General features: G+C 38.9%; 1 protein-coding gene across 2 annotated transcripts in view; it reads left to right on the top strand.

The window, feature by feature from the left end:
• Positions 1-4,110: 4,110 nt before the first annotated feature.
• Positions 4,111-25,153, top strand: part of LOC138823001 (A disintegrin and metallopeptidase domain 3-like) — a 76,143-nt gene continuing 55,100 nt past the window's right edge. For both annotated transcript variants that reach the window (XM_070015945.1, XM_070015944.1), the window contains exons 1-4: positions 4,111-4,339; positions 4,789-4,868; positions 17,899-17,954; positions 20,370-20,448. In XM_070015945.1, coding sequence (XP_069872046.1) covers positions 4,282-4,339; positions 4,789-4,868; positions 17,899-17,954; positions 20,370-20,448 — 273 coding nt within the window. In that variant the 5' untranslated portion in view covers positions 4,111-4,281. The remainder of the gene's footprint in view (positions 4,340-4,788; positions 4,869-17,898; positions 17,955-20,369; positions 20,449-25,153) is intronic.

The following is a 25,153-nucleotide window of genomic DNA, read 5'->3' as shown; positions in this document are numbered from 1 at the left end:
ATTGTCTCAGGACTGGTTAGGTAGGGACCTGTTATATCAAGAGTTGTTCATGAAATTTCTGAATTCCTAGAAGGCAACAAAGTGAAACTATTTCTTGACCCACCCGTAGGCTGAAATGAAGACTATTGATCCTTAGGTGGGTAGTGGACTCAAAAAAAATTCATCTTGTAACCTTTTATTATCCTGGTGGCCACATAGGCTTCTCACTGTAAGTTGGAAAGCTTAATTATGATGCTTACTTTCTGTTAGAGATCCTGTAATTTTAGCCTGCATTTTAGGTTCCCTTTGCATTTCCCATAGTTCATAGCTAACTGCACTCATCATTAATGCAGTGTAGTAAAACAAAAGAGAGGGTTGTCTTTTTCCCATCACATGTTTTGGTGCCCTTTGTTAAATATTAGGTGGCTGTAGATATGTATGTTTTTTTCTGGGTCTTCTATTCTGTTACATTGGTCTTCAGGCCTATTTTAGTTTTGTTACTATAGTAAAGTTTGAAGTCTGGAATTGTTATACCTCCAGCATGATCCCCCCTCCCCTTCCCCAACTGCTTTTGTAATAAAGAGTCTTTTGTGGTTACAAATGAATTTTTTATCCCATGAAGAATGACACTGGTACTTTGATGGTACTGCATTAAATTTGTAAATTGCCTTTGGCAGTATTGCCTGTCACATGACATTAATTCTGGCAATCTGGGAACATGAGAGGTCTTTCTACTTCTTAACGTCCTCTTCAATTTCTTTCTTCAAGGTTTTATAGTTTTAGTTGTAGAAGTCCTTCACTTCCTTGATTAGGTTGACTCCTAGGGTATTTTTATAAAAATTTTAAAAATTAGTATGTAGCGACCTTCTTTATCTCTTCTCACGAATTTTAATTTGAAGTCTATTTTATCTGATATTAGGATTGCAACTCCCGCCTGTTATGAGGGCCATTTGCTTGGTAGATTTTGTTCCAGCCTTTAACATTGAAAATGTGTTTGTTTTTACGGGCAAGATGTGACTCCTGCAGGCAGCAGATAGAAGGGTCTTGTTTTTTAATCCAACTAGACAGTCTATGTCGCTTAATTGGAGAGTTCAGTCCGTTAACGTTAAGAGATAGGACTGAGAGATATTTGGGAGTTCCTGCCATGTTATCCACCTTCTTGGGGGCTGTGAAAACTGGGTTCTTCATAAGGTTCTTGGATTCTCAGTTTGGGTGCAGTTTTAAGGCATTTATAAGATTATTTCTTTGTTGCTTTGTATGTCCCTCCCCCACAGTGTAACCCCCGCTTTCACTATATTTGATGTCAGTATAACATGTGGAGGAGATGGGGACAAACAAGTCGTTTAAGGATTCAGGTGGACCTGTTGCAACAATGAGAAGTACAAAATGTCATGTCAAAACCAGCTTTACAATGTCGGTGTGGGGGGGGGGAGGGGGGTATGATTGGGTGGGGGGGAGGGGGGAAGCTGGGAAGGGAGGTGAAGGGTAAACAAAGGAGGAGGCTGCAATGCTTGGTAAGAAATGTATGCATTATCCTGCCCATGTAATTGTAACCCCTCTGTACAGTATGTTCTCAAATAAAATAAAATAAAATTAAATTAAAAAAATTTTTTAAAAAATAAACAACTGAAAATGAAGTTCATGTTCCAATTTCCCTACTTTCTCATTGAAGAAAAATCTGCTAATTTTTGTAGGCTGATTTTATATCCTGCTACTTTGCCAAGGTTATTATAAGTGTTAGGAGCTTTAAAAAATCATTCATTTGTTGCCAAGCATTTCATCCATTTTGTGTTTTTGAGAGTCTGTTACTGGAGAGTTATAGAATCTGCTTGAGATGTCTTGTTGCCTTCCTTTTTCTCCTTTTGTCCCTGCACTGATAACTGCACATCTGACAGTCACTTGTCTCTACTAAGTCTGTAGTATGTCCTTCACAATATATTTTCTCTTGAAAATGTGTTCTACTGTCTGCTTAGTGAGCCACATTTGCTTTGATTTCATTTGTACAATATATAGTGTAACACTACTCAAGTGAATTTAATGTCTTTCTGCATGGCACATGTGGCAATGGGCTGAGAGTCCATCCCTCCACAGGGTTAGATGTGGGGCACCTAGCAGTGGGGATGTGTGGCCATCTCAGCATAGAGTGCTACACTGGAGGATGTAGATATTTCCTCCTCCTCTTCTTGGGAAAGCTTCACTGTAAGCAAGGTCTTTAGCAATGGTAAAAATAACACCAGTCGGGCCTGGGAAGGTGGCTCAGTGGTAGAGCGCTTGCCTTGCATGCATGAGGCCCTGGGTTCGATTCCTCAGCACCACATAAGCAAAAAGAAAAAAGCCGGAAGTCACGCTGTGGCTCAAGTGGTAGAGCGCTAGCCTTGAGCTGAAGAGCTGAGGGGCAGCGCCCAGGTCCAGAGTTCAGGCCCCATGACTAGACCCCCCCCCAAAAAAAGAAATGTAACAAAAATAACACCAGTCATGTGGTATAGGGATCTGCAGGGAATGTTCCATTGGCAGTGAGGCCTTCAAGAAATTGGTTGCTAGAGCTAGAGTTGTGGACTTCAGGGAAGATACCTAGTCCCTGATAGGAACCTAGTCCCTGCTAGGATGTCATAGCCTATGGGTTATGTTTTCAGGCATTATAGGGTCAGCACTGATGGCAGCAGTTATTAGGTGGGAGGCATACCCTCAAGCTCCACAATGGCACAGGGAGGTGTACCCTCAAGCTCATTAGTTATGCAGACAGAAGCAGTGAAGCTGGAGGATATGGATTATGGCAGCTACATCAGGCCCCTAATGATAAATCCTGGTGGTAGTAGAGTGCATAATGAAGCTTAAGGACTATATGCTCAATGAAATCAGCTTATGTGAGCTGCAAACTGTAATCAAATTCTTAGAGATAGACAAATAGAGATTGCCAGGCAGAGAAGGTAAAGATATAAGCAGACATGAATAGGCATAGAGTTTCAATTTTGCAAGATGTTAAGGCTTTTGGTGATGGAGGGTGGTGGCAGTCACACAGCAATGAGACTCTGTGAGAAATTCCGTGGGTCTGTGGCCCTAAAATGGTTATGATTTTAAACTGTGTTTCATACAAATTTTCTGTGTCATAAAGGATAGTGAAAAAATGGAAAATAGATAAATCACAAACCTGAATGTTAAGAAACAAATAGAAATTCACCTCTGTTTTATTTAACTTTCCATATATGAACTTTATATTAGTGAGGAAAACTTTGTGTCTAGCTTTTCAGTTAATTTCTGAAAGTCATAGGGTTTCATAAGAAACAAAAATGGACATAACTGAAAAAAATGGGTTTTGTTTTAAGTCATTTACAGTTGTAATTTTTGTCTACTTGACACTTGAATTATAAATAAGCACACAAATACTTTTTGTAGTTAGCTTCTTTTTATTTCTAAGAAACAGAATTTTCTTTGAAGGAATTAAATTTTGTTAACAGTTGTGTATTTCCGTCTGAGACAAAGTAGAAAAATAGAAATGTGGTTAATATGGGCAATTAGCTACTGCTAATCAAGCTGTAGTTTGTGTGTGTGTGTGTGTGTGTGTGTGTGTGTGTGTGTGTGTGTGTGTGTGTGTGCCAATACTGTGGCTTGAACTCAGGGCATTGTGCTCTCCCTTGGCCTTTTCACTCAAGGGTGGTGCTCCTTCACTTGAACCACACCTCCTCTTCTGACTCTTTAGTAGTTAAATGAAGATCAAAAAGTGGAATTTGAGGATCTAAGCCTCTGTAGTAACTAGGTATATAACTGAGCCTTGGTCTGTGTCTCAGAGTGTCTTCTTATGTTGTCCTTCAGTAATTTAAAACATGATCACGTGAAATATTAGTATTGCTCAGAACTTTATCACAAATGGCCTAGAAAATTCATTTTATAGCCATTATCTACAATAAACAGGCTTAAAACGACAGATTTTGAAAAATAAAGCCATTCCTAGAAGCAGAAGCATCCTTAGACTGCAATCCAGCTAACATCTGGAACCCAAAGGTTTCTAGGAATTCTGGGCGGGGCCTGGGCGGCCTGGGCGGGGCCTGGGACGGCCTGGGCGGGGTCGGAGGCGGCCTGGGCGGGGCCTGGGGCGGCCTGGGCGGGGTCGGAGGCGGTCTGGGCGGGGTTCGAGGTCTCCTGGGCAGAGCTGGGGGCCGCTCAGGCAGAGCTGTGGCAGTAATTACCCTGGCTCTTTCATCCAGGCTTCACTGGCACCACAGGAGCCCCAGAATCAGTGGCCCCCCGCGAGCTTCCTCGTGACCCCCCAACGGCCATCGCGGTGCCCAGGCAGCTGGCCACACAATGCTGTCCCTCCTGCTGGTCCTCTCAGGCCTGGGCCGGCTGACCTCTGCTGGCCAGAGTAAGTGAAGTGCTCTAGGGACCGGCAGGACCCTCTTTCTGTTCCTAGGTCCGAGGGTGAGGCCTGGCTCAGGCCAGGCTGGGGACCTCTTCAGCGTCCCCGTGCCTGGGGGCCGGAGGGCCGCTCTGCTCCCAGCGGGCCCTGGGCGGTGGGAAGGGGGTCCACGACTGGACAGTGGTAGGGCGGCTTTCTCAGTCTTGCAGGAAACTCCTTCTGAGATCACAGTGAGTGTGTGTGCAGGTGTGTGCCCATGTGCATGTGTGCACTTGTATGTGTTCATGTATGTGCATGTGTTCATGCACGTGTGTGCAGGTGAGCGTACATGCGTGCAGCACGTGCAGCTTGCGTGTGTGTGTGTGTGTGTGTGTGTGTGACTGGGAGGAGACAAGAGAGGACTAGAAGATGCAGCTGTCTGCTGGGGCCGCTGACATGTGTTTTCCTTGCTGCAGACTCTGAAACACCACTTGAAATCATAGTGCCACAGAAGCTTGAGACCCACACCAGCGATGGCCACCTTTCAGAAATGCATGTAATTAAGAAGCTAACTAGTTGTTTTTATTCTTTACAGGAGGGGGAAATGTATTATTTTTACATGGTTACTGGCCGAAATCAATTCATACGTAGATCTTTGTGAAATTTTGTTTGTGTCTCAACATAACAGGCTATAAAGTATTTTGATCTGAATGAGATCAAGTATTTGATTTTCTTCTTTGGTTTTCCAAGGAATTTGTGCAAATCAGGTAACTATTTCAAATCACAGACTCAGAAAAAACGCTCCAAATTCTTGTGATACAAGATAATATGAACAGCTTATTGCAGTCTTTATTTTTAAGAAAATATGTGCATTCTCTCTCTCCCCTCTCTACAATGTAATATAATATGTAATTGTGTGTGTGTGTGTGTGTGTGTGTGTGTGTGTGTGTGTGTGTGTGTGTTGGTCCCATGGCTAGAACTTAGGACCTGGACACTGTCCCTAAGCTTTTGTGCTCAAGGTAGTATTCTACCAAGGCCCAGTAGTAATGTTTGTTCATTCGTCTAAATTATTTCCTTAAACTGTGTTATTTTTTTTTATTCACAAATAAAAGCCATTTCTTTCTTTCTTTCTTTCTTTCTTTCTTTCTTTCTTTCTTTCTTTCTTTCTTTCTTTCTTTCTTTCTTTCTTTCTTTCTTTCTTTCTTTCTTTTTACCAATTTTCCTCCTTCCTTCCTTCCATCCATGCTTCTTTCTTTTTTCCCTCCCTCCCTTCTCTCTCTCCCTCTCTTGCTTTACTTTTCTTTATCTCCCCAACTCCTCCCCTCTCTTTTTGTCTCTCTGTCAATGGACTGCACTTAACAGGCAGGAACTCTACCACTTGAGCCCCCTGCCAACCTTTTTGCCATTTTTCAGGTAGATACTTACTTTTGTTGGGTGGGTCTGGTCTTGGACCTTAATCATCCTACTTATGATCCCTCTTCATAGCTGTGATCATAGTCATGCACTACTGTGTCTGAGTGAGTGTATATTTGTCTGTGATTGAGATGTTGTATTCTTAACTTTTTGCCTGGGCTGGCTTTGGATCCTGTCTAGTCTCCCCTCCACTCTTTGAAAAGCTAGGATTGCAGGCAAGAATCACTGTGTCTGGCCTTTTTTTTTTTTTTTTTTGTAATGGCCAGGAACTCCCATTTTCTGCTGAATATCAGTTCATCTAGTTTGTTCATGGATTTTTCTGTTTTCTTTTGCTTAGGGAAAACTCAATATGTCAGTATGATATGGGCTATAGATTTAACAAATGACATTTATTAGTTTATAGATATTTTTACACATATATGTACACATATATATGTATGTGCATATTTGTGTGTGTGGGTCTGTCTGTTTTTCTTGGGTGTGTTGAATCAGCTTTTCATTCTGTGCAGAAAGCCCATTTTGTGATAATTTATGTTTTCTTTCTGAAATTTAATTTGTTGTTATTCTGTTGAAGACTTTGGAATTATTACCATGAAATATCAGAAAATGTAAAAGATTTGAAAATAGGAAATAATTGGAAAACATGACAAAATAGCTTTTTTCACTGTGGAAGAAAGGATAACTTTATATATAAAATCAGTTATAGAAATTCACCACACTAACTAATTTTTAAAAAGCTATAAATCTAACAAGAAAATAAAATCAGAAAAAAATATTGCAGAAAATATCTCACACATTCAAAATAAACACAATAAATGTACATGTAGTACCTGGTTACAGAAAGGAATAACACTGAGTTGATAAAAACAAATCTAAGCAAGGATAGCAACTAGTCCAAACACTATAAATTACTTACTTTACAGTTATGGTCTAAATATTTATTTCCCCTTCAAAATTTAGGCTGAGTTTGGAGTGGTGGTGCATTCCTATAATTCCAGAAATTAGGAAACTGAGGCAGTAGGATAGGGAGTTCAAGGACAGTTTGGACCACACAATGAGATCCTATCTCTGATAAAAACAGCAACAACTACAACAGAATTCATGTTGAAATCTAACTCCCAAGGCAACAATATTAAGTGGAGCTTGTAAACTAACTATCCCCTTAAAGCTTTACTTGACAGTGTTTAGTCCTTTCCCTGTGTGAAGCTTCAACATAGTGTTTGGTCCTTCTTCATGCTTTGCTTTTCTGACCTGCCATGAAAGGACGTTCTTCTTGAGGACATAGCAACAGGACACCATAATGGAAGCAGTGAGCATCCCTTTACCTAACCTCTAGCAGGGCAAAAAATAAGTTTTAATTCGTTATCAATCACCCCATTCCAGTCACTCTTATAGCACAAACAGACTAAGACATTAATAATTTGAACATTTAAAGCATTCCAACTTAGGTTCAGGTAAACCAAGATGTGTGGTACTTCCATTTTATTCAATAATTAATTATATAAAATCAAGAAACAGAAATAGAGATAGAAAATTAATATTGCTTAAAAGCTGGGTGCCAGTACCTCATGTTTGTAATCCTAGCTACCCAGGAGGCTGAGATCTGGGCATCACTGTTTATAGCAAGCCCTGGTAGGAAAGTCTATGAGCCTTTAGTCAACCACCAAAAAACTGGAAGTGCAGCTGTGGTTCAAGTGATAGAGCAAGAAAACTTCAGCAGTCTTGAGCAAGAAAACTAATGGGCAGCGTCTAGGCCCTTAGTGCAAGCCCCAGCCAGTACTGGGCACACACACACACACACACACACACACACACACACACACACACACACACACACACACACACACACACACACACACACACACACACACGATGACGCTTACCCATTTCTTGAATATGATGTGATTGTTTAGGTTGCATGTCAGAAAGATTTTTACAGAGATTTTTATTAGAATTAATTGGCAAAAGCTATCTGAAATGTAAAAATGTACACTAAATATGGTAATGGTGATTACTTACTGAGAAAATGTTTACAACAATATAAAATTAATTACTTCATATCTTTGCAAGGTATTTAATACAGTGTTTATCTTTGATGTACACATTATATCTCTCTCTCTCTCTATATATATATTCATAATTCTAAGAACTCAGGTACAGGCAAAAAGTATTGAAACCTAGTTACCTGTCTGCACAAATATAGGTTGATATCATTATTTAGTAATTCACAACATGGAAGGCAAATTATACAGTTTTTAAGGATCCTAGAAGAATTAGCACTTAAATGATTTGTTTATATATATATATATATATAAAACACATATTTATATGTTTAAATATATTTCATATATACTTATATGTTTAAATATATATAAATATATATATATATATATATATATATATATTGTGTTTGAATGCAGTTACAAACCCAACATGAAATAAATAAGACTTAAGATGAGAGGGAGCACCTCTATCTAGTGAAGCCCAAGAAATTGAAAGTTGCTTTTGTCTTTCACAATGGACATTTAAAACTTATATGACTAGGAAGGAAATCAAAATGTTTATGTCAAACTCCACTTTAACAGATCAAAAGTGGAAGATTTTTTAAAACAAAAATATCAAGAATAAATCTGGTACAATATATGAATTTCAGATAGAGCAGAATTAAAGTTGGAGGCAGAATGAGAAACCTTAAGATATCCTGTGAAACCATAATAGAAAGCTACCTGTTCTCCTTTGATTTGGATTTGCCCCTAAAGGCCCAAGTATTAAAGACTTGGATCCTAGATAGTTATTGAAATATGACAACACTAACTTTATCATTGCTCCTCCCTTTCCTTCCTTCCTTCCTTCCTTCCTTCCTTCCTTCCTTCCTTCCTTCCTTCCTTCCTTCCTTCCTTCCCTCTCTCTCTTTCTCTCTCTCTTCTTTCTTTCTTTCTTTCTTTCTTTCTTTCTTTCTTTCTTTCTTTCTTTCTTTCTTTCCTTCCTTCCTTCTTTCTTTCTCTTTCTTTCTTTCTTTCTTTCTTTCTTTCTTTCTTTCTTTCTTTCTTTCTTTCTTTCTTTCTTTCTTTCTTTCTTTCCCTTCCTCCCTCCCTTCTTTCCTTCCTTCCTTCCTTCCTTCCTTCCTTCCTTCCTTCTTTCCTTCCTTCCTTCCTTCCTTCTTTTTTTCTTCTAATGGCTTAATCTACTTGATGAATTCATAGCTGAATGGGCTATTAAGAGGTGGAGCCTAATGAGAGATGATAGGCCACTGGGTTGACTTGTCTTTAGCTTTCTGGCCTTCTCCCTCCACTTGTCCATTGCTAGTAGTTGAGAGGCTTTGCTGAGCTACAACTCTCCATCATGATGTTCTGCTCACACATGATGGAACCACAGTGATGGGGCCAAGTGACTAAAGATAGAAACCTCTAAAACAGAACCAGATAAAGCTGTTCTTTATTATTGCGTTTTGTTTGAGAAAGTATCTTACTATGTAGCCCAGGTTGGTTGGTCTTGATCTCAGTATGAAGCCCAGGCTGTTTTCAAACTCACGATCCTCCTAATTTAACATCCTGATTCCTGGGATTTTAGGTACATGCAAGTACTTCAGACTACCTAATCCTTTACTATTGTTTTTTCTCAGGAGTTTTGTCACAGCAACAAAAACTACTTAGCATACTGCCTTTACACAGAAGTTGCTTTAAAGAGCCTAGGAATCCTTTTAATAAGTTGCATCAACACAGCAGAGGAAATAGCTGAGAAACACTGCACAGAAAATGGGGATGTGCAGTTTCATTTTCATATCATATCCCTGGCTGTCATTGCTCAGTACCAGTAAAGATGACTCTGTCCCACAAGTATTCTGTGAAAGGGAAAGGAGATCAAGATGAATGCCTAGCTCTCCAATCTTTGTGGTACTGCACAAAGGACTGACTTTGGTTGTATTCTACTTGGTTTTCTGGGATGACCTGCATGGCAGAGATATTTGGAAGAAACAAAGGAGAATGGAAGGGCTCATACGTGGCAGATGTTACTGCAATTTCAGTGACCATCTCTTGAGGACCCCAGCAGTCCTTACCAGTGAAAATGTAAGCAGCTTTAATGATAGGCATACTTTCTACAATTCACACTGCCAAAGGCTACACAGAGCTGGATACCACAGATTCCAGTGGTGTGATCCACAGAAACCAATAGCCCCATAGCTATTGTGAGACTTAACAATGAATTTTTTACCTTCAAGGAGTCTCTAAGCCCTTTCCCTCTCCACTTTCTGTGACCAGCCTTTCCACTTCCCAACCAGTAGTTGCCACACAGCCTGGTTTAGTGCCCTGGAGGGACAAGCATGCATAATCACCAATGAAGGGAAGACATTAAAGCATACTACTACATCACATCATCAAGTCATAAGGAATGACAGCATGACAGAAAGAAATTCAAAATGGAAATAGTTCTTACTTGCCAATAATTATGTAAAATGAATAAACTCTGATCAAACACTGTGTCTGAGTGGATACAAAAACCAATGTTAATATTGCCTAAGAGATTCTTCCTAGCTTTAAGGACTCATAAAGATTAAAGTGAAGAGATGAGAAACATACTCTATTCAAATGAAAACTGAAAGATAGGAAGAATTATGGTGTTATAACCAGAAAGAAGACACAACAATGCATCCAATATTAGAGTGCCTAAGTACATGAAGCAAATTTAAATAGATCTAAAAAGAAATAGCAATAGTAGCAGCGGACATTTTTTCTGGTTCTGGGCTTGAACTCTGGGCCTGGGTGCTGTTCCTGGGCTTCTTTTGCTCAAGGCCAGTGCTGTACCACTTGAGCCAAAGTGTTACTTCTGGTGTTGTTGTTGTTGTTGTTGGTTTGGGGCCTGAATTCTGGGCCTGGGCACTGTCCCTCAGCTCTTCAGCTCAAGGCTAGCACTCTACCACTTGAGCCACAGCCCCACATCTGGCTTTTTCTGCTTATGTGGTGCTGAGGAATTGAACCCAGGGCCTTGTGCATGCAAGGCAAGCACTCTACCACTGAGCCACCTTCCCAGCCCAACTTCTGGCTTTGTCTTTAGATAATTGGAGATAAGTGTCTCATGGACTTTCTTGTGCAGTCTGGCTTTGAACTGCAATTCTCAGATCTCAACTTTCTGAGAAACTAGGATTACAGGCCTGAGCCACCCACTCCGGGCTATAGTAGGAAACTTTAATACTTCAATTTCAACAATGGTTCAACCATCCTGACAGAAAGTCAATAAGAAAACATTAAACATAAAATATACATTAGACCAAATAGATATAGCAGTCACATGTGAACATTCCATCTAACAACAGCAGAAAATATTCTGTAGCATAGATCATATGCCAGGACTAAAAACAAGCTTTAAGAAATTTAAAAGCCATGTGCCAGAGCTCACATCTGTAATCCTCACAGAGATCTGAGGATTGTGGTTCAAAGGCAGCCTGGGCAGGAAAGTCCAAGTGACTCTTATCTTTAGCCAAAAAGCTGGAAGTGCAACTGTGGATGAAATGGTAGTCTTGAATGTATAAATTCAAGGCTAGCACTCTACCACTTGAGCCACACTGGCACATCTGGCTTTTTCTGCTTATGTGGTGCTATCAATATAGGTATCAGTATTGATACCTATCAATATTCCAACCTCATTCTTGAAGGAAATAGAAGAGGCAATCCAAAAATTCATATGGAACAATAAAAGACCCCAAATAGCAAAAACAATCCTCAACAGAAAGAACAGTGTTGGAGGAATATCAATACCAAATTTCTAACTCTACTACAAAGCCATAGTAATCAAAACAGCTTGGTACTGGCTCAAGAACAGATCTCAGGACCAATGGAATAGAATTGAAAACCCAGAAATGAACCTACAGACCTATAGCCATCTAATCTTTAATAAGGGAGCTAAAAAAATAGTATAGAAGAAAGACAGCCTATTCAGTAAATGGTGCTGGCAAAATTGGTTAACTACTTGTAGAAAACTAAAGCTAGATCCTTATATATCACTCTGCACCAGAATCAACTCCAAATGGATCAAAGACCTCAGAGTCAAAGCAGACACTCTGAAAACATTACAGGATGGAATAGGAGAAACCCTAGGTCTCCTTGGCACCGGCAAAAATTTTCTTAATAGAGACCCAGAAACACAACAAATCAAAGAAAGGTTGGAAAAATGGGATTGCATGAAATTGCAGAGCTTCTGCATGGCAAAGGACATAGCTAGCAAGATCAATAGAAAGCCCACGGATTAGGAGAAGATCTTCACTAGCCATACAGCAGACAAGGGTCTCATATCTAAAATACCTGGAACTCAAAAAATTAAATCCCCCAACAACAAATCTTCAAAGAAACAACTGCCCAATAAATAAGTGGTCTAAAGACTTAAAGAGAAACTTCTCTCAAGAGGAAAGGATGGCCAATAGACACATAAAGAAATGCTCAACCTTTCTAGCCATAAAAGAAATGCAAATCAAAATAACATTGAGATACCACCTCACCCCAGTTAGAATGGTTAGAATCAAGAACTCTAATAACAACAGATGCTGGAGGGGATGTGGACAGAAGGGAACCTTACTGCATTGTTGGTGGGAGTGTAAACTTGTTCAACCACTTTGGAAAGTAGTATGGAGGTTCGTCAAAAGACTCCACATAGAGATCCAGCAATCCCACTTTTGGGCATTTACCCCAATGTTCACAAACAAGACCACACTAAAGCTACCAGCACAACTATGTTTATTGCAGCATTATTTACCATAGCTAAGATATGAAACCAACCCAGATGCCCCTCAGTAGATGAATGGATCGAGAAAATGTGGTATATCTACACAATGGAATTCTATGCCTCCATCAGAAAGAATGACATTGCCCCATTTGTTAGGAAATGGAAAGACTTGGAAAAAAATATATTAAGTGAAATAAGCTAGGCCCAAAGAAACATAGGTCCCATGGTTTCCTTTATTTGCATTATCTAGTATATGTCAGAGTCAAGCAGAAAAGGTCAGATAAGGTGATGTTAGGGAAATGAACCCTAAGATATGTATTCAAATGTTTTTTTCTTTCATGTGATTGTTTCTAACACATTTATAAGCTTATTTCTTTGTTGCTCTGTATGTCCCTCCCCCATGGTATAATCCCTGCTTTCACTGTATTTGATGTCGGTATCATTTGTGGAGGGGAAGGGAAAAAACAAATAGTTTAGATAGGGATACAGGTGGACCCATTGCAACAATGAGATGTACAAGTCATTATGTCGAAACAAACTTTACAATTTGGTGGAGGTGGGGGGGGGGGAGGATAGGAAGGGATGGGAAGGGGAAACAAAGGAGGAGGCTACAATGCTTGATAAGAAATGTACTCATTATCTTGCCCATGTAATTGTAACCCCTCTGTACAGTATTTTCACAATTAAAATAAAATAAAATAAAACATGAAAAAAATAAGAGAAATGGTAGCCTTGAACCAATAAGCTCAGGAACAATGCCTGTGTCCTGAATTCAAGCTCCAGGGCCAGCGCAAAAAAATTAAAAAAGTTTGTAACCTCTAGCCAGGCACAAATGGCTCACACCTGTAATCCAAGCTACTGAGGAGGCTGACTGAGGTTTGAGGCCATCCCAGGCAGGAAAGGAAAGTCTGTGAGATGCTTAATCTCCAATTAAAAAAATTTATAACTCTTCAACCACAATTGGATGAAATGAAAAGTAATAGGAGGAAATTTCTTAACTGTGTGGAAACAAAACATCTTTCTCAATAACTAATAGATCAACAAGACAACTGAAGGGTAAAAAAATAGACGGAGGTAAATAAAAATAGAAACCTATCATACCCAAACTTAGTTAATGAAGCTGCAAGAGGGAAATATATAATGATAAATGCTTATGTGAATAAAAAAGGCCTCAAATAAACATTCTACTTTTACCTTTAAAAGAGAAAGAAGAACCTAAAGTCAGAGAAGAAATAAAATAGAAGAAATAAGACCATAAAATATGCCAACACAATATAGAGTTATGTTCTGAAAATATTTGTCTTTAGGAAAAGACTAGGAAAAGAGAAGATTCCATTAAATATGTATTTCAAAGAGGTAATGTTATATTGACACTATCAAGTAAAAGACTACTATGAATAGATATACATCAACAAAATGAAACTTGGAAGAAATGAATACTATCCTAGAAACATATATGAACAGACCAATACAAATAGTAAAGAACTTGAATCAATTAAAATCTCTGTCTGGAGAAAGCATCGGATTAGAGGGCTTCACTGCTGAATTCTACTCTACATTTAAAGAATCATTACCAGTTCTTCTCAGAGTCTTCCAGAAAACTGAAGAGGAGGAAATAATTCCAGACTTAATGAGGTCAGTATTACTGAACACCAAAGCCACAGCAGGATACTACAAGGTAAAATTATGGTCAATGACACAAAAATCTTTCTATGAGCCAGGTGCCAGCTACTTAGGAAGATGAGATCTGAGGACTGTAGTCTCAAGCCAGCCTGGGCAGGATAGTTTGTGAGAGTCTTACATCCAATCAGGCAGCAAAAATCTGAAAGTGTAGGTGTGGCTCAAGTGATAGAGCTCTAGCCTTGAGAAAAATGCTCAGAGACAGTGCTCAGGCCCTGAGTTCAAGCTCCAGGATCTGCACAAAAATGAAGATCTTTGTACTAACTACCTTCTTCAACAACACAACAAAACAAGTATACATAAAAATTAAGTGGGATTTATCCTCAGTTGCCTGTGTGGTTCAGCATCTACAAATCAATAAATGCATATCATATGAACAAAATGAAGGAGAAAAATAATCACCTTCATGGAAAATGTCCATTATTTTTTCATGATACAATTCCCCATCACATTATAGATAGAACAAATACACCTCAATCAGGGCTATGTGGCATCATACTTAATGTTGAAAGAGGAAACTTTTTCTTCTAAATTCAGGAAAAGCAGAACCATTAAGGCAAGAAAAATAAAAAGATCTTCAAATTGGAAATTAAGAGCTTGCCTCTGTTTTAGATGACAGGATCTTCTATGTAGCAAATTTCAAAGAGTTCATGGGAAAGATACTGTTAGAAATGGACAAACAAGATCAATAAGGTTGCAGTATGCAAAATCAAAGCAAAAGAGTTGAGAGGCTGGGGATAATGAAGTACATTTACAATCTCATCATTTAGGAGGAAGAGATGGGATTATGAATGTGAGACCAGCTTTGAGTATAAAGTGAATTCAAGGCCTGCTTAGGTTACAAAGTGAGACTTTGTTTCAAAAAAACCACACACACACACACACACACACACACATACACACATACACACACACACGAGCACAAGTAAGTTTTTTTGGTATGAATTAAAATGCATTGTATGCAAAAGAAATTAAGAAAACCATTGTCTTTTACAATGGCACCAAAAGTTTAAAGTAAGAATATAATCCAAAAAGTAGGAATATAATATGAAGTAGGAATATAAGGGGAGATTTTTGTCAGTCTGAAGTATAAAATGCTTATTCATGGAGTAAAAGAAGAATACTGTTAAAGTGACCATAATAACACAGACAATCTACAGATTCAGTACTGTGCCATCAAAATTCAAAAGACCTCAAATAGCTAGAGTAGGCCTGAGACAATATATCATGTGATTTCAAATTTGATTTCAATGAATCTATTCCTTCATAAAGATCTCTCCTGTGTCCATTACAGTGTTATTCATGACAGCCCTGGGTTTGATTCTTCAGCACCACAATAGCAGAAAAAGCCAGAAAAGGTTCTATGGCTCAAGTGGCAGAGTCAGAGTGAATTGCTGAGGTACAGTGCCCAGGCCCAAAGTTCAGGCCCCATGACCGACCGAAAAAAAAAGACTAAACATAGAGCTTCCCTATGACCTAGCAATCCCACTTCTGGGCATCTAGCATCTATCCAATTGATCACAAACCAGCTACCAGCACAATTATGTTGATTTGCAGCATTATGTGGAATCAATCCAGAGCCCCTCAGTGGACAAATGGATCAAGAAAATGTGGTATATACACACAATGAAATTATACTTTTTCATCAGAGAGAATGATATTGTATCATTTGTAAAGAAATGGAAATTTTAAATTAAGCAAAGTAAGGCAGACCCAAAGAAACAGGTTGCATAGTTTCCCTCCTGTGAGGTAACTAGAATATGCCTATAAATCTACAAGTAAACACACTGGATGGTAAAAGAAAAAATACACTGGAACATGCAGGTCTCTAAGCATTCACACAAAGTGAGACCAAAGGAGGATATTCTTAGGAGAGGATCACAAAGGTGCAATAGCTCTGTGTATTTGATCATATAAAATAATATTTATCATCTGGCACCAGTGGCTCATGCCTGTAATCTTAGCTACTCAGGAGGCTGAGATCTGAGGATTGTGGTTTGAAGGCCAGCCTGGACAGGAAAGTTCATGAGATTTTTTTTTTTTTGTCAGTCATGGGGCTTGAACTCTGGTCCTGGGCGCTGTCCCTCAGCTCTTCAGCTCAAGGCTAGCTCTCTACCACTTGAGACACAGCACCACTTCTGGTTTTCTGGTGGTTTACTGGATATAAGAGTCTCACGGACTTTCCTGCCTAGGCTGGTTTTGAACCACAATCCTCAACTCTCAGCCTCCTGAGTAGATAGGATTACAGGCTTGAGCCACTGGCACCCTGCTACTCGAGATTCTTATCTCCATTAAACTACTCAGAAGAAGCCAGAAGTTGCACTGTGGCTCAAGTGGTAAAGCACTAGCCTTGAACACAAAGAGTCTCAGAGACAGTGCCCAGGCCCTGAGTTCAAGCCCCAGTTGCAAAAATAAAAATAAAAGTAAAAATAAATAAAATAATATTTATTGAAATGAACTCCAAGAAATGGAAACAAGAGGATTTTTTTCTTTTGTTGCTGTTTTTGTTTCCTTTTCCTTTTGTTTATTTGTCTCTGGAAGGGTAAAGGGGGGGCACAGAAATGGTGTGATACAGGGTAAACAAATGCATCAGTAATACTCACTAGACACTGTTGAAAAGGAACTATACAACTTGTGGTTGGGGAGAGAAGATAAACACTGGGAAAGAGTGAAGGAAAGGGTGATATTGTTCAAAAAGAAATATTCTTCATCTGACTCATGTAACTATAACCCCATTGTATATCACCTGTACAATAACAATAAATACATTAAAATACATATAATATGTGTAATATGTAATATATAATAAACATAATAAGCATACAATATACAATATATAATATGTGTAATATGTATAATGAAAGTATATATGTAATACTTGTGTGATATCTCAACAAAATTAAACATTGCTATAGAGCTTTTCTTGAAGTAAAATGGGCCTTCATTATAAATATTAGGATTAAATTATGTGTGAAGATATGACTATTTAACACATTTCATGTGACAGTGAAGATCCACTAATTGAAGGGTTTCTAATTGAGTGATATCTGTTGTAGGCATTTGTGGTTTGCTCTGCAGTGACCTTCTTTAGCTGGGGCAGTGCTCAGGGTGAATAGTAGATGAGGGTTGCCTGTAATAACATGGTGGTGTTGGGGGGAATAGATCCTTTCATCCTAACAGGAAAGCTGTTGACTGATGGCCAGTTTGTGTTGGAAGCTGAAAAGTAAGATAACAAAATTCAAATTTATTTAATGATTATATGGCATTTTAAAATAAAACAAAATAAATGGTATTGACTAATGCTGTTCATTTTGATATCGATTTAGACTCCTTGATTTACTTAAAGTTAACTGTCAATCATTTCGATTTTGAGACATGAAGGATATAATTTGTGCTTATATACAGGGTCATAAATGTCAAAACATTGTAGAGTTTTACTTATTTTTTATTTCTCCTGTGGTGGAGTTTTAAGGAACTGAAATTTTTTTTTGTGGATACTCATGTTTGAATTCAGGGCCTCACATTATTACCTGGCTTGCTTGCTCATGGCTAGTGTGCTCCAACTCTGAAATGCAATTTCATCCCAGGTTTTTGCTGGTTAATTTGAGCTGGAGTCTCATGAGCTTTTCTAACTCTGAGCTAACTTTGAACTTCCATCTTCCAAGTGTCCGTAGCTAAGATTACAGTGTGAGCTATTGGTGCCTGATTAGTAACTGAAATGTCTAACACTATCTAGGAATGTCTACAGAAATTCCTTTCTCTTCCAATCTGTGTTGCAGATCTCTTATTTGCTCAGCTTTGAGGGGAAAACATACACGTTACTTCTTGAAAACCAGTAAGTGGCCATTCTTTTCTCCATTTGTTTTACAATTACTACCCTGCACTGAGTGAAACTGAAAGCATAACTACTCTAAATTATATTTTCTTTGGTATTCATATTCATCTTGAAATTCAAACCTTCACTGCAAGGTGTCAGATTTCATATCTAGCCAAATTCTAATGTAATGATGTAAATATTGTTGTCTGTCAAACAAATGAAAATAACTCCATAAAACACCTTGAAACGTAACCACTAGTGCAGCCACCATGTGTTAGATATTTGTGTTCAAGCTTTCCATATACATTAATCATTGCTTTTTATGATGTTAAGTATCTTATTTAATATTATACACATATTAAAGCAAAATTCAAATGGAGGATAGGCCTGAGAAATTTCTCAGCTAGAAACAAAAAGCAGCTAGGCCTTGGGAATAGTCTTAATATGGCTTGAGCTCCAGCACAAGCAAAATTTGCTTTACATCATTCCTTGTACAGCTCAGGACCACGCAGTTTGGTGTGAATTCACAACTTTGAACTGGCTTTGATTTTGAGAAATGAAAGATATAATTTATGTTTGTCTAGAGGGTCATACATATCCAAATATTTCCTTTTTCTTACCCAAGAGGCTTTGTATTTTTGTTTTCTCCTGCATCTCGTAAAGAGTCATTTGTGTCAGTGTTAATTTCTTAGCTGACTTAAGTAGAGGCTTGATAAGCATTGTGACTTTGTCCCTGCCACCTTCTTTGTTCACCACCCTTCTGACAATTTTAGTTGAGCTGTTTCTGGAGGACAAAGGTGTGCCGGACAGAGCTTAAGTACCCTAACTTGTCAACCTGGATCAGCTAACACCAGTGAACCCTAGACCAAACCTGGCCAAGTTAGCAGAACTCCGGAACCTTCATGTCCCAACCCTGAATGATCAGTAGACATTTACTATTTTATTATGTGTGCTACTAGTTTTGTGATTGTTATATAGCACTTACATAATACCATTACAAGCCTGATTCATATTGATGTGCATATGTAGCCACTCTTATCTACATAGAGATGGGCATGTGCTATGTGCTCCATGTACTTACCCGCTAACCACAGCAGAAAGAAAGCTGGTGCTGTCCTTAGTTCTGACTTCCTGGTGCCTATGAAGCTGATAGCTTGTCAGGCGTGTTACTCACTGCAGTGCTTTCCGTCAAAGAGAAGCAGGTGTGAGTGAACAGTGAACAGTGAGAGAAAGTACAGGGTCATAGCCTTTTTCCCAGCCTGGCCTGAACATGTATAGGAATGTTGTGAATCCTAGGTAATTTCCAAGCCCCTTGCAATGTCTAATGATGGTAGCTTGATACTTAATAATCACTGTGATAAGACCGTGATTCCCAAATACATTTTTTTTGCTTGTCTTTCTTCCTCCCTCCCTCCCTCCTTCCCTCCCTCTCTCCCTCCCTCCTTCCTTCCTTCCTTCCTTCCTTCCTTCCTTCCTTCCTTCCTTCCTTCCTTCCTTCCTTTCCTTCCTTCCCTCCTTCCTTTCTACCTTCCTTCCTTTGTTCTTTCCTTTTTTTGTGGTATTGGACTTTGGGCTCAGGTCCTGTGCTTGCTCAACTTGCTTGCTCATAGCTAATACTCTGCTAGTTGAGTCACACCTTCAGCCTGGCATTTTGCTGGTTCTTTATGAGATGGAGTCTGGAAGACTTTTCTGCCTGAGCTTCCTTTGGACCTTGAACTTCAGATCTCAGCCTCCTGAGCCACTGGTGCCTGACCCAAACACATTCTATCAGATATGTCTGTAAGGGACTGGAGAATGTAGCTTAGTGGCAAAGCACTTGCCTAGCAAGTGAAACATCCTGGGTTCAATTCCTCAGTACCAAAAAAGAAAAGATGAAAAAAAAGAAAATACAGATTTGTCTGTAAAATCTATTTGGCCTATGAAATGAGTGTAAAGCATCCTACCACTCTCTCAGCAAAAGCATTTTGAGACCAGCTAATATTCCTCTCCAAGAAAAGCGTGTTCTAGGTGGGGTGTGACTTTTCCTAGGTCTAGAGAGGACAGCATAATGCACCATCTTCAGGGAAATTGTGAAGGACACATACTGATCTTTTGGAGTGCTGGGAATTATAAGGTAGACATTACTACCGTATAATCTCAGAAAAATTGTCTAATGCAGATATATACAAAATCAGATGATTCTAGACATTAGCAAATATCAAGATATGTGTGCCAAGAGATTTATTGATGTTTGATCTCAAATAGAACTGTGTTGTGATCTGGAAGTTATTATCTTTACTAACTTATTTTTAATAAGCTAAATCATGGAGAGGCATCTATTTAATTTTTGAGTGTTTTAACTGGTAAAGTTGAAAGTAAATTGTTGTTATTACTGATATTATTTCATTTTGAATGAAATAATAATAATGAAATGTCATTATTTTGTTAAAATAGGGCACTTTTACACCCTAATTTCCTGGCATATTCCAATACCAAAGCAGGAACACTGAAGGTAGACACTCCACTTATAAAGGTAAGCTTCACCCTCTGTTTTAGACCCTTGGGGATCTTGTGTGGTTCTGGCACTACTGTTAGAAAGGATGTAAATGCTGGAGTCAGTACATGTAACTGCTACACACACAGGCCCCATCCCAGATATAAGATTGTATTTACTGTTAAATCACAGTCGATTAGATTAAACAACCAGTCCTTAAATATGTAACTCAGGAATCAGTTATTCAGAAAAGTAGTTTCAACTGGAATGGTTAGAACTTGGAGGGGATGAAGCCAAAGGGTCAAAAAACACAGAAGCTTTCTTTCTTTCTTTTCTTCATTTCTTCCCTCCCTCCCTCCCTTCCTCCCTCCCTCCCTCACTTCCTTCCTTCCTTCCTTCCTTCCTTCCTTCCTTCCTTCCTTCCTTCCTTCCTTCCTTCCTTCCTTCCTTCCTTCCTTCCTTCCTTCCTTCCCTCCCTCTCTCTCCCTCTCGTTCTCTCTCCCTTTCTCTTTCTCTCTCTTTCTTTCTCATTCTCTCTCTTTCCCTCCCTCCCTCCCTCCCTCCCTCCCTCCCTCCCTCCCTCCCTTCCTCCCTTCCTCCCTTCCTCCCTTCCTTCCTTCCTTCCTTCCTTCCTTCCTTCCTTCCTTCCTTCCTTCCTTCCTTTCTTTTCTTTCTTTCTGTTTTTGTGTCATGAGGCTTGAACTCTGGGCCCAGATGCTAATGCTCAGTTCTTCAGCTCAAGACTAACACTCTACCACTTGAGCCACAGTGCTACTTCTGGTTTTTTGGTGGTTAATTAGTGATAAGAGTCTCACTGACTTTCCTGCCCAGGCTGGCTTTGAACCATGATCCTCATATCTTAGCCTCCTGAGTAGCTAGGATTTCAGGCATGAGCCACTGGCACCTTCCCTCCCTCCCTCCCTCCCTCCCTCCCTCCCTCCCTTCCTTCTTTCCTTCTTTTCTTCCTTCTCATTCACTCTAGGCAGCATGGACAAGCGTTGAACTCTTGATCCTCCTGTTTTAGACTCCCAAGTGCTGGGATTAGTGGTGGATTACCTTGCCCAGTAAGTCTGAGAAGTTGAGCATGATATATCATATGCTTGAGCAGTGAATGGTGTTCTTCCCAGGAAGATGCTGGGAGTGAGAATGCAAAGCATATTGTGACCAGAATTGAAACAGGCTCATGTGGGAAGTATTAGGGTACAGAGGGCATACAAAGGTATTTAGGAGCTGAAATGTTTGATATTAGCTGAGGAATGTAGAATTTAGTGTGTAGAATTTGGCCTGCAGAATTTTTATTTTGGGGAAATAGATGATTGAAAAGAAGCACATGAAAGTGATTGTTCTGATTCTATTATTACACTGAAACAAATTTGAAAATATAATTCTGTGGCTCTGTGGTATAATTGGAAGTTGGCTACTGCCATGCCTCCAGCATTGTTCTTTCTATTCAGGATTACATTGGCTCTTTGGGGTCTTTTGAGCTTCCATATGAATTTTGAGACTGATAATTCTACTTCTCTGGAGAATGTCATTGGTGTTATGAGTTTAAAAAAATATTCAGATGGACACCCATAGTCTTAAATTAACTTTGGCACTCACTTTGTGGGTGTTTGTCTAGACTGTCTAATAGAGTAATTCCTGATAGGTTTGGGCTTTTATGTACCACAACATTATTCAGTGTTATTTTGTCCATGGTTTACTTTGCTTACCATTCCTTTTTCTTTTCCTACCTTCTTCTGAGTTACTTGAACATTTTTAGGTCCTCCTCCTGATTTATAAGTAGTATTCTAAAAAATTTTGCTAATTTTATTTTTCTATGTTTGACATCTATGTTATATATATGCAATTCTGTAATACCATATTATTTAGAATCTTAAGAAATGTATTGGAAACTTACCTTTATCTAGTTTTTTCCTCTCTTTATTTTTTCCTGATTTCAACCTGAAAATGTCCCCTAAAAATGTGTTAGAAGTTTGGTAAGAAGCTCATGGGTTTTTCAAAGGTGATGAGATCATGAAGACTCTTAAGTTCATCAATGCATTGATTTATTGGTGAATTTATAGCCAAATGGACTATCAAGTGAGACCTTCTTGGTGGAAGCAAGTAACTGGGGGCCTGCCTTTGTCCCACGTCCCTTCCTATTGGTCATCCTGCTTTCCTAGCTGCCACTACATACTCAGCTCTGCTGCCATCCTCTCTGCTGCAATGTTTTGTCTTGCCTCTGGAGCCAGGTGACTATGGACTGAAACTTGTATTATGAATCAATATAAATTTTACATTATTTAAAACATTTTTCCACTCAGATATTTTGTCACAGAAGCGAAAAGCAGTGGTCAAGTGATGATCAATCAACAGTCAAATGATGATCATGACTTTTTGGGGGGTACTAGAGTTTGAACATGGCCTGGATGTAGTCATTGAGCTTTTTTACTCAAGGCTTGTGAAGCTATAGGTCTGCTTCCAGCTTTTTTTGTGGTTAGAGACTTTCCAGCCCAGTCTGGCTTTGAGCTGTGATCTTAATATCCCAAATGGCTCTGATTACAGGCAAGAGCCATGGCCAGCAGGCTGATCAAGACTTTTGACATACAGTCGCATAAGACTTTATAAACATTAACCATCACGCGAAATTGTTATATATTATGCATCAGCTATTAAATAAAATTTCAGAATCTCAAAGGGATTATATTTTCCCACTCTTTCTTTAATGGCTAATTGTACTCTAAAACTTGTAGTATCATTTTCTTTGTAGTTTAGTCCTTTCAGACTATGTCTTCTAGGACAGAATTTCTTTGCTTTTCTTTGTTTTCAAAAGGATTTAAAAAATTTAGTATTAAAAAATGAGTTTGAAAAATATAGGATTTATTTTACTGTGTATTTCAGGACTTAAACAGTGCTGAGTCACCTTCTTTCACCTTCCATGACTTTAGATACAGTATTCATTTTCATTCAGTTTCAGGGTTCCTTCAAGGTTTTGTGTTCTTTCTGTTTGGCCACATATAACATAATTCTGTTGCTTTTAATTATAATATTTTTGTGTTGTTTTCTATTTTTCATCAGTTTTGTGAAGGTTTTTTTAAAAAAAAATCCACTGTTTTAAAATTTTATTTTCTTATAAGAACACAATATTTACACTCAACATTGAACATATATACTTCCTGAGACATTTTAATTTTACATATTGCTGAGTGTAGTGATGATGTTGTAGTACATATCTCTAAATCTTATTCACCTTGAACAATGGAAACTCTTCCCAATAAAAGTCTCTCTTTTGCATTGAGCGAAGGTGGCTCAAACCTGCAATCCTAACTAGTTGGGAAGTATATATCTGGAGACTGTGGTTCAAAGCTAGTCTTGGTTAAAAGAAGTTCATGAGACTCTATTTCAACCAGTGCTTGGGCATGGTGGTGCATGACTGCTTACCTGTCATACAGCTGTGGGAGCAGCATGATGGCCACATGCAGAGATGTGTACCCACTGTCCCTGGCGATACAGGTAAGCACAGTTTGGAGGATGGCAGCTTAGGCCAGCCTATCATAAAAGTGAGGCCCTTTCACAAAAACAACCAATCAGAGAGGGGCTGGACACATGGCATGAGTGGTGGAGCAACTGTTTATCAAGACCCTGAGTTCATCCCCAGTACATTCTTTCCACAAAAATATTCCCCTTAGCTTCTATCCTAACCAAATATATTCTACATTTTTATTCCATACATTTGACTATAGTAGATATTTCATAAAAGAGGAATTCTATAGTATTTGAATGTGACTGGCTTATTTCACTTAGCATCATGTTTTAAAGGTTCATTTACATTCTCGCATACTTACAGGGGTTCTTTTTAACTTAGTGGGCGTTCCATTGTGTGTGTATGCCACATTTTCTCTCTATATATGCTGATGAGCATTTAGGTTCTTTTCACATCTTAGCTATTATAAAATTAAGCAAAAATTCAGTGATTAATCTCAATAAAAGATTTTATTTTGTCAGTAACAAAGGGTAGATCACAGTCTGGGACACATATCAAGAGGGTGAGTCACCTCTGAGGGACAAAGGGATGGTAGGCATGTCACTGGCAAAGTAGAAAACTATATAAGGCTGTCTGTCACTAGAGGTGGTACATGAGAGCTGGTAAGCTCTGATGTGTGAGAGGCTTCGGTAACTAGGTCAAACTATTCTAACGTTAGTCTAAAGTTGTTTTGGTATATGTGTTGTTTGATTTTGTGAGAAGGTTCTTGAAGAAGCAGCCAGGGTCACAAATAAGAATCCTATGTTCATGGTCTCCCATTTTGCGCGAGTTGACACAGGTGGTTCCAGGTTCAATCTGACAACTTTCACAATTTTTTTTCTCTTAGTAAGGTCGGGTTCTTCCAGTACTGGGTTTGAACTTATGTCCTTATACTAGTGCTCTATATTGAGGCACTCTGCTATTTCAGTCATTAGACATTTTTTTCTTGCCTTTTCATTATATTTAAGTAGTTGCACAAAGGGACTACCCTTCAACACGCTGGTTTATGAATACAATGCATCTTGTTCAATATCACTGCTTTCATTAGTCTCCTGGTCTCTTGCAAACCCACACATCCCCTCAAGTTTCCTAGTTTCATAGGATATGCATTAGGTCTTGATGGCACTTGGTACTGAGATGGACATGTCCTGGTAGTTCTGGTTTCAGACAGAAGGGAATTTGTTGATAACTAAATTTGTGCCCAAGCCATTTTAGCCACACTTGTGAGCCACGAGGACC

This window comes from Dipodomys merriami, unplaced genomic scaffold, assembly GCF_024711535.1.
Source record: "Dipodomys merriami isolate MVZ:Mamm:240054 unplaced genomic scaffold, mDipMer1.0.p SCAF_12, whole genome shotgun sequence".
Taxonomy (NCBI): domain Eukaryota; kingdom Metazoa; phylum Chordata; class Mammalia; order Rodentia; family Heteromyidae; genus Dipodomys; species Dipodomys merriami.
The sequence above is the reverse complement of the archived record's forward strand: the minus strand, read 5'-3'. Positions and strand labels throughout refer to the sequence as shown.